The sequence below is a fragment of the Oryx dammah genome, unplaced genomic scaffold, assembly GCF_014754425.2.
Source record: "Oryx dammah isolate SB20612 unplaced genomic scaffold, SCBI_Odam_1.1 HiC_scaffold_8, whole genome shotgun sequence".
Taxonomy (NCBI): domain Eukaryota; kingdom Metazoa; phylum Chordata; class Mammalia; order Artiodactyla; family Bovidae; genus Oryx; species Oryx dammah.
In genome coordinates, this window is record NW_024070192.1 from 29,283,570 (window position 1) to 29,293,659 (window position 10,090).

Here is a 10,090-nt window from a genome sequence, read left to right on the forward strand (position 1 = left end):
GGATGTGGAAGTAGGGCCGGGTTTCCGCTGTTGCTTCGGCTCCTCCTGGCTGGTGGAGTGCTTTCCGCCTCTGGTCGGTCCCTCTCCGCGGCTGCGGCGCTGACGTGGCTTCCGGAAGTGGGGCTGGCGGCTAGCCGTCATGTTGCAGCAGGTAAGGGGCTGTGGGCGCCGGGAGAGGGCGGCGGCGGCTGTGCCTGCCAGGTGAGGGCCTGGAGGGGCCCGGCCTGCCGGGTTTGAAGGGGGCGGTAGCGAAGACGCCGAATGTGGACGGGCGAAGGGAAGGGGCCGCCACTCTGAACGTGGGATTAGAGGAGCTACCCTCCCGGGCCTAGCGGTGAAGTTTATGCCGTCGAAGCAGCGTTGGAGGTGATGGACGGTGGTCCACTCCCGTGACCACATCTGCCCTCAGGGCTAATTACAGCCCGTACGTTTATATCTTCCTGTTTTTGGAAAAATTACACTTGCTCAGATTATCGTAGGTGGTGTTTTCGTGTTGAGGGTTTACTGTGGTCGAGGCCGTCTTAGGCCCTGGGAAAGAGCTGCGCACAACTCGGAGTGCTTCATGCCCTGAATGGGAGGGTGAAATGGACTGTGCGGGGGTAGGGGCTGGTCCAGGGCCGGGGCGCGGAGACAGGATAAGTTACAAGACTAAAGGTGTTTTCACGTAGTGATAACAAAACCAGGGTGAGAGCTGGGCTGTGAGTTCTAGGTGGCTGTGACCGTGTCTTTCCTTTGTCTTACGTGTTGACTAGTGGAAGACGGGATTTCATTTTGCTTCATGAGTGTCTACTTTTCCTATCAGGACAGTAATGACGACACTGAAGATGTTTCACTGTTTGACGCGGAAGAGGAGACAACTAACAGACCGAAAAAATCCAAAATCAGGTATAAGGACAAGTTGTAAGGGATGGGTCAGCGTCTGGTGCTGTGTTGACTGGTGCCAGCACTGGTTTTCTGGGCAGAGTGGTTGTGACTGTGCTGGTGAAGATTGTGTTCACTTTTCAGTCTGAGATGAGATGACATCTCACGTTTTCTCTGGGAATAGTTGACATATGGAATTTTACTCAGTACTGAGTTTTCAAATTTGCAAAGCCAATTATTTGAACACCGGTGTTTTTAATTCTGACTTTTGTACCAACGAGGCACCATTTTTTAAGATAGTTTCTAAAGATACATTACATTTGGGTTTATTGTGAAAATTTCAGTACTGTATCTTTTGTGTCAATTAATATGAAAACATCAAGCCAAACAAATTTCAATTCCAAACTTAGTACTCTCTAAAGAAATGCACTTAATGAAATCAAACTCTACCTGAACCTTGAAAACGTTACGCCAAGTGAGAGATACCAGTGCAGAAGACCACATTTTATATGATTTCATTTATGTGGAATGTCCAAAACAGGCAAATCCATAGGGACAGAAAGTACGTTAGTGGTTACCAGGGGCTGGAGGAGGGGTGAAATTGGGGTAAATGGAGGCGTGACTGCCCACAGGTATAGGATATCTTTTGAGGGGGGGATCATGAAAAAGTTTTAAAATTGATTGTGTGATAGTTGCACAATTCTGTAAATATACCAGAAATCACTGAATTATACCCTTTAAACAGGTGAACTGTATGGCATGTGGTTATATCTCAGTGATGCTGTTAATAAAACACAAACTCTGCCTCATGGGTATTTTGTCTTAATGCCTGAAGGGATTTCTGAGGGCCTGGGAATTTGAGGGCGTGCCTTTTAGACAGGTGAAAATAGGAGTTGGTCCTAAGAGTATAGTGTCCCTTATTTCTCCAACCTTGGTAAGGTTTCTTGTGAAAGTTTATAGTCAGTGAGGTGTAAAGTCATGTTTACATAGTGTATTTTCTGTGACAGCAGGGCCTAGTCAAATAACGGGACTTAGGAAAAAAGAGAGGTACTTGGTTTGCTTCTTCCTCAAGTCACCTTTTATTTTGAAAAGACTCTGCATGGTTCTGTGGCTGAAACATTTTCATCTACATCTGCAGTATCTGTCGTAAAATGTAATTGCATTTCTTTTGTTATGTTTTGGTTTTCAGACACCCAGTGGCATCATTTTTCCATTTATTCTTTCGAGTCAGTGCAATTATAGTCTATCTTCTCTGTGAATTGTTCAGCAGCAGCTTTATTGCCTGTATGGTGACAATTATCTTGTTGTTGTCATGTGACTTTTGGGCAGTCAAGGTAGGTTTGATTGTTTTTATTTTAAAATCGCTTAATGTGATGAGATTGAATGACGTATAAACAGTAATAAAAAAAAAAGAGACTTAGCATTTTCGATTGGGGTTAATTTATCTTTTTGTTACCTTAGGCCTCATCTGTGTACAAGTGCCAGTTATGTCAGTAGGTTACTACTCTACTGACTTGTCTGTGTGTTATGTTAACCTGCATCAGCTTTAAAGTGAAACACACAAAAATGTGACCAGCAGCTACAGACCACGCACATACTGCTTCTGGTCCACACCATTAGGTCCACACCATTGGTTTTGCTTCAGGGGTCACCTCTGGCTGTGCCATGTGTGATTTCTAGATAAGACCCCAGGATAGCTTGACCACAGATAACTGAAGGAGTCCCCGCCATTGCGAAGGCTCCCATGGGAGTTCCAGGACAGTGTTTCTTAGCCTGGGTCAATTCCCCCCCAACCCCAGTGGGCGTTTGTTATGTGTCACCATCCGAAGACGTTTTTGGTTGTTGCAGCTCGGGGTGGGGAAGTGTGCTCTTGGCATCACAGTGAAGGCCAGGGATGCTGCTGGCCATCTTAAGGTGCATAGCCCTTAAGGTGACAGCTCCCCACGTCAGAGAATTATCTGGCCCCGAGTGCAGATAGTGCTGGGGCTGAGGAGCCATGTCGTAGGGGATACTGAGAAGATAAGAAATAGACCCAGAGGCCATGGTGGTGGAGCGGTAGTTGTACAGATAGAGGGGTGCGTGAGGAAGTCACTGTGGTCAAATATGAGATGTAGGTTCCAGGATTAGGCATATGCATATTCACTGTAAAGCTTTTTTGTATATTTGGAAGTTTTTAAATTTCGAATACGGGGGAAAAAATGCAAAAACTGGTTTTGCAATTTCAGAGATGTGTTTACTGATTCAAAAACCAATCAGGTGTTACGGGTCTACTCATGCCCACCAGCCCAGCCATTTTAGATCTTTTGATTCTTAGAGATAATCAGAAGTCTTTGGCTTGGTGGTGGCCAGTTTCTGTAGGCCACAAAATATAGAGAATAAAGATTACAAAGGTCTGTTTCCTGTAAGTACTTCTTTTGTACAGTCTTCTTTGGCTTGAATTTCTTTGAATTCCTTTTGTTGCTTTATGTCCTAAAGTGTTTACTGTATCCCGGTCATAGTTTTGTTTTGACGAATGTTTGTTTTTGTTGTTCATGTTATTTCTGCCTAGCCAGATAGAACACTACCTTTTGACTTTTAGTCAATTCTTCCTGGTAATTTCTAAAAATTAAATAATTAGAACCTTGTGGGTTTAGAGTTTTAAGAAATATGGCCAGAAAATATATTTTCTGATGAACTCTTAAAAAAAAAAAAAGGCTTAAAGAAAGTCACTCTTTGTGTGTGGCAGGATTACGTACAGATACACAAATAATTGAGATATGAAATTAAGTCAGGAATGGGGAAACTATTAAATGGATTGCTTACACAATACCAGAGACTGGGTGGCTCGCAAACAACAGGGATTTATTTTCCACATTCTGGAGGCTGGAAATCCAGGTACAGGGTGCCAGCATGTTTAGCTTCTGGCGAGGGCCCTCCTCCGGGTTCTAGACTGCTCACTTCTCACACAGCTGAGAGCAGAGAGAGAGGGTAGAAACTCTCCTGCCTCTAAGGGGGACACTAATCCCATCTGCACAGGCTCCCCCCTCCTGACCTCATCTCACCCTCGTCACCTCCCTGAGGCTTTCTCCTGACACTATCACTGGGCGATGCTGTGGGGCTAGACTTTCAGCCCATGAATTTGGGGGAACTCAGTATTCAGTCCAAAAGTAGGTCCCAGTGGCTAAAGAGTCAGGTTTAGAAACAGGGAACCAGAGAAAGGGTGAGAGCTCATGAGGGGAAAGAAGGGCGACGTTTGTGGATGTGCCGACCCTGTCACCTCTGTCCTGCTGGGCCTGCGTGGCCATTGTAGTTACTCTTTTGTCCAGGCCTCATATGTGCTGGTCTTAACTGGGTGTTATGGATTGAAAGCTGATGATTTGTTGTTTGTGAAATGTTACGCTAAGATAGGATGTTAAGGTAGATCTGTTGGTGGTGTTTTTAAAATGTGTGTATGTGTGTTAATCTTCACCAGAATGTCACAGGTAGACTAATGGTTGGCCTGCGCTGGTGGAATCATATTGATGAAGACGGAAAAAGCCACTGGGTGTTTGAGTCCCGGAAGGTAAATAGCCTCTGGTGTTTTGGTTTTCTTGCATGTCATTTAATACATTTTGCGTAGATAATATTTGAATATTTAAGGATAAGTTACCTATGCAGATGTAATCAACTCATAAAGAACTACCCCAGATCACTTGGCGGGGCAGCACTAAACTGGATGGCCTTCTGAACTCCCTGTTTTCTCTGGCCGGCTCAGGCTGAAAATGGTGTGTCCAGGAAAGAATCACGAGAGAGGGCTTGGGCTCCGAGTGTATGCCGTGTGCCCGGCTGGCCCCTAGGGGCTGCTGCTGCAGGATCTCTTCTGAGCCCCTTGGCTCTGTGGGCTCTGCCAGGGGTAACTGCCTCCAAAGGCTCCCTCTTGCCCCCATGGTCCTTCTCCATTCCTGGGCAGGGAAGAAAGAGGATTGAAACTGCATAGAAAATCTGAGTTGATGGAAGCAGTTTGCTCTTCAGGCTTTGCCTTCAGAAGCCCTGGGGGACACTGGTCTGTTTGGGGTTTTAGCCTGCTTCTCTGTAGTGGAATCAGCTTGGGCAGCAGAGGACAACATTCTTGAAGATAGCATGGTTTAAATCTCTCGCCTTCTGCTTGGAAGGGCCCTGACTAGTGCGTCTCAGAAAGCAGTGTTGTGCTCAGTGAGCCCTAGACCTTTATGTTATAAAACCCACCTGGGGAACAGCACACAACCTTTTACATTCCCGGATATTGCTAAGACGTGTTGGTCATTGTCAGGGTCTTGACTCCTGGACCCTGACTTCACCTTTGAGTCTCCAGGATGACCACAGCCTTGATTTTTTGAATCCTTACCATGAAGGGGTTGTTAAAGGGTTGATTATGAATAACCAGTGTAAGTGCAAGAGGCATGACTAGAAGCCTGTCAGAGGCCACCCGTGATGACAAACTGTCCACTCTGCCTTGAAAATGAAACATTCTCGATTTAAAACAAAGCATGTTAAGACCAGTTCTAAAAATCACAGTGGTGGTACATCTATTGTTTGAACGGGGCAGGGAGTAGGGGTTCAAAGTTGGGACTTGGGTTGTCTGTATTCATTTATTTAAATTTGAGGGTAAGGAGTTTTTCACTAAAAATGTTTTAACTTTTTGCCAATAAATATCACAGAACCTTGGTTATTAAATCTGTGTTGTTTTGTAGGCCTCCCCTCAAGAGGGTAAAACCGTCTCCGAGGCTGAATCAAGGATCTTCTGGTTGGGACTTGTTGCCTGTCCCGTGCTGTGGGTGGTCTTTGCCTTCAGTGCCCTCTTCTCTTTCAGAGTAAAGTGGTTGGTGAGTGTCGGTGACCCACCCAGGTGGCCAGTGGGTAATCGCAATAGGTGACCACCAGTCTTATCAATAACATTAGGGTCCTGTCTCAAACAGGCAGCTTCATCCTGTATTTCCTGAGTTTGGATTCTCAACTCTGCTTTCCTCTGAGCACCAGAAAACAGAGTCCTGTGAAAGACCCCGTCTCACCAGTTCTCCAGTGCCCAGCAGGGTGTTGACTTAGCCCATCTAAGTGATACCGCATTGGTCATCACAGTGCAGTGATACCACATTGGTCCCAGGACCTTGTCAGGTGTGGGTGGTCTGCATACTCCCGACATGCTTAGCTTAGTTGGGAGCTGACGGTGGTCCTTCCTGAAAGTGCTGGTGGTGACCTGTCCTGTCATCTACTGCAGCAGTTATTGTACAGTCTCTCTCAGTTTCTCTGGTTCAGGAGGTTGGAAGGGGCTTGTCTGGGAAGTTCTGGCTTGGGATCTTTTGGTTTTTTTTTGATCAGACAGTGGCTGGGGGCTGGTATGGCCCCTCTCTATGAGGTCCCATGGCCTCCCACGTGGACTTTGCACACGGCTAGTTGGGGCTTCCTCACAGCCTGGTGGCCTCGTGGCAGTAAGACTGCTTACTTGAGGCTCGCAGCTCCAGGTGAGAGTGCTGGAGCTCACATGCTGAGGTTCCTGGTGCAGCTGAACCTGTCTGCTCCGGCTGCCTTGACAAAGTACACAGACTGGGGGCTGACACGGCAGCACTGTGTTTTCTCCCGATCCTGAAGGTCTCTGTCTCTCTGGCTTATTGGCCATCTTCTCCCTGTGTCTTTACATGGTCTTCCCTCTGTACATGTCAGTGTCCTAATCTCCTCTGCTTGTAAGGACATCAATCATGTGGCTTTAGGGCCATGTTGATCTTTCTCTTGACCATTCTTTTGGAATTCTTAAGGAAATAGTTGACATTTGCATTCCTTCTGGGTCTCAGTTACTTTTCTGTGTCTACTCACTGAACCATGGAAAATAGTAGGGAGGTCCCGCCACTGCACCTCCTGGGTCTGACGCACAGCACACCTGTTGAGGGCTGCTTGTTGGACAGCGCAGAGCTCGTGGTGGATGAGTCAGTTCTGGAAGGGAGATGGGAGGAGTCTCTGCCACCCTTCACAAAGCTTCCTCCTCCTCCTCTTTCGCAAGCTGAGCTCCATGTCTCATTGATGGCAGAGAGAACGGTCAGTCACCATCAGGCCCGTAACTGTTGATTGTTGCCCTCCCCCAGGCGGTGGTTATCATGGGCGTGGTGCTGCAAGGGGCCAACCTGTATGGCTACATCAGGTGCAAAGTGGGCAGCAGGAAGAACCTAACCAGCATGGCCACCACATACCTTGGGAGGCAGTTTTTAAGACAAGTAAGTGTTCTCTGGATGTGAGGATCATTTTGATGTGGTCAGTGACTAATGCAGTAATGATTTCTAACTCTTGTAGAGTTTAATTTCTATGAAATACTTCAAGTTTTTAAAGGGATATATATAAGTATGAAATGATGATGGTCAAGTTATTTTGTCTTTGGAAGCTTTTAGGACATTCCAAAAATGTCAGTGTCCTGAAGTTATTTTAAAACCAGAGGGCTAAAATGTTCACTGACAATAATTTTTTTTTTTTTTTTTAGAAAAATTAGCTGAAGTTCAGTTGCTTTCCATTACTTCTGTTGGCAGTCTTAAAGAATGTATCTTATATGGTTTTAGGGTTTATAGTAAGAGCAAGTTAGAAACATAAGACCATATCATTAAAGATTATTTTAAAAGTACTCAGATTTTTTTAAGAACATGTAAGTTTTATTACTGTAGTTTCTGGGTGTGAAGGTTTCAGTTAGAGTTTTCAGTGGGATCAGTAGTATTCTTAGGTAAAAATAGTTGCTGGTAAAATCTTTAGGAAATTGATTAGGTCTGTGTGAGTGACACCTCACGTTTGTGTTTGTGCAGTAGGTTGGGCAGGTAATGATGTGTGGGACAGTTAATGGGTTTTCAGCCTTGGCCCTGCATCAGGATTGCCTGGAAGGCTAGAACACCGATCTCGGGGTCCCACCCCTGAGGTTTCTTACTTGATAACCTGGGGCCAGGTCTCACCAGTTGCATGTTTATAGGTTCCCAGGTGGTGCTGATGTTGCTGGTCCAGAGATTACCTTTGTGACTAAGGCCCTGAGAGGCTAAGTGGTGTCTCAGAAATAAACAGCAGCTAAGTGGTTCAAAGTGAGGGCTTAACCCAGCTCTCCTCTCTTGAAATTTGTTGCTCTTTCCTGTATGGTTTATCTTGTAGAAAAGTTAAGAAGTGGAGAAAGCAAGGACTCTTGCAGGGCCATGACTCATCTTGAGGGCTTTGGCAGAGTCCTAGTATACTTTTGCTGGGTGAAGTCCACCTTATGGTAATTTTCAAGTGTGCGCTCAATAGGTTCTTCCCTTCAGATTTTGAACCTTGAGCCTAACGTACATGGACAGGGTCGGTAGACTTACATGGCAGCCAGTGATGCTCTGCTCCAGTGAGATTGCTTGCTGGACATCCGGGTGGACTCACTGCTTTACTTCTCCAGCATGACAGTAATTTTTAACATAATGGGGCCATGTAGTAACTGCATCTGCTGACAGATGTTTTCCTAGTGCTTTGAATATGGTGTTTTATGTAAGATAGCTTTTCTTTATTTTGTAAATCACTTTTGGCATTAAGGAATTGTTTCTCTTTTGCAGACCACTGGCGACACTCAGACCTCCTCAGGAGAGTGAAAGTCTGCGTGCTTTTTTCACGGGGAACCGCCCAGGGGGGTCTTGACTGAACCTTCAGCACTCAGAAGCTATTGCAAAGAGGAGTGTGGGGTTTGTTTTTCCATTTAAAAATTTAAGAAAAAGGAAAAGTAGTTTTCATAGTCTTCTTTCTAGCACTTGGGCCTTGAAGGTGTGGTATGGCTAGAAACATTGTCAGCATTTGGTTTATGGTATACATAGGCATCTGTCCATAGTCTTGTGAGATCCCTGTGTCTTTTAAGTTAAAGTGTTTGTTTCACGTCCACGTAAATGGAGACCTTTGCATCTTGGTCCATCGAACACAGAAGGATGTTTTTAGTCGATCTCAAAACTCTCTGTGTTTACATACTGTTTCTGTAGATTATTTTAGAAGTTTTTGCTTCCATGGTAAGAGTGAGCACTTTGGCTAATGTATATGTTAGAGATAATGGTTAATTTTACACTTAATATATACTTTCGTGATGAAACTTCTTATCCTAGGCATTCACAGGCAGGTAGGTACAAACCACACTTGGGCTTTTGGTGTTAACTAGTTTCTAAGATTTGGTTTACTGATGAGTCTTGTACTCAAGACCCAGTTAACATAACAGGAACATTCATAGTTTATTTTCATGGGATTCCTAGGGATGGCTGCTGTTCTATTTATTTTTGGGGAAGACTAGCCAGATTTTACTTCAAAACCCCCAGAAGCTCTTCAGTGATCCTCGGCCTAATGAAGTCTTTCTCCACTAAAAGAGTATTATTCTTATGTAATAGTGAGAATAATTATTTCGATACTTGGCATTGTAAATGCCTAAAAGACATTTTATTTTATGAATCTATTTTTTTTGTCTTGCTGTAATGGGGATATTGTAAATCATGCATTTGTATTAATGGTATTTGTTAAAACAACATATGTAACAATCTGCAAAATACTGTAGGCATCTGTGAATTCTGTCGTAGGTACTGTAAACTTTGTTTTAATCAATGGATTATTTTGTAATTGTATTTATACATTGTTAAAATTTTTTTGAAGATGTTTTGTTTAATTGAATGCGTGTCTTTATTGGAGTGAGAGCTTTGAAGGTGCATAACTTTATATTTGTATAAAACTCTACTGTTTACAAAGCACCGTGACGTTTGTGATCTTATTTGATCCTCATGGCAAACCTGTTCTGTGTGACACCAGTGTATTGGTGACAGAGCAGGACCTCCGGTCACTGAGTGACTTGTCCAAGGAGCCACTGATTGCAGGAAGAGCCATCAGGATGCGTCTCTGATTTTTGAGGAAATCTTTGTCTCTAAATGTCCTTTCCTTTCTTATGAATCATTAACTTACTAAGTCATTAATTTGATAAGTGCTTATTTCCCATTTTATTTATACTCATCTGGTGAGGAAAGTGAATGCTGTGTAAAGACATGATTTTATTGAACCTGAAGGATCTGACATCAGTTTGTTGAGTTGGGAGTTTAGCAGGAGACCCAGTGGTGTCGTTCTTGAGGCAGCTGCTGTTATTTGAGACTGCGATCCTAAACCAGACTGATTTTCGGAATGTGCATGTGGCAGCACCTGCTGTTTGCTGCTGTTTATCCCCCACTATTAGTTTTTCCCTTCTGCTCATTTCCCATTTATTAGCCAGAACATGGCAACAGAGACAGTGTTT

At 44.3% G+C, this 10,090-nt stretch overlaps 1 protein-coding gene across 2 annotated transcripts; it reads left to right on the forward strand.

The window, feature by feature from the left end:
* Window positions 1–9,557, forward strand: LOC120867435 (Golgi apparatus membrane protein TVP23 homolog B). Of its 2 annotated transcripts, XM_040245926.1 has the most exons (7): window positions 1–151; window positions 803–885; window positions 2,051–2,195; window positions 4,313–4,402; window positions 5,550–5,681; window positions 6,933–7,061; window positions 8,394–9,557. In XM_040245926.1, exons 1-7 carry the CDS (start codon window positions 140–142, stop codon window positions 8,427–8,429), a joined length of 627 nt encoding a protein of 208 aa, XP_040101860.1. In that variant the 5' UTR covers window positions 1–139; the 3' UTR covers window positions 8,430–9,557. The 2 variants fall into 2 exon arrangements, with proteins under 2 accessions (XP_040101860.1, XP_040101861.1); XM_040245927.1 differs by lacking the exon at window positions 2,051–2,195 and having other exon boundaries at window positions 70–151.
* The last annotated feature ends 533 nt before the right edge of the window (window positions 9,558–10,090 follow it).

Excerpts from the sequence above, each read along its gene's own strand:
- LOC120867435 (XM_040245926.1), top strand. Across the intron at positions 2,196-4,312 it reads GTGACTTTTGGGCAGTCAAG|AATGTCACAGGTAGACTAAT; the intron begins GTAGGTTTGATT and ends AATCTTCACCAG. Across the intron at positions 5,682-6,932 it reads CTTTCAGAGTAAAGTGGTTG|GCGGTGGTTATCATGGGCGT; the intron begins GTGAGTGTCGGT and ends GCCCTCCCCCAG.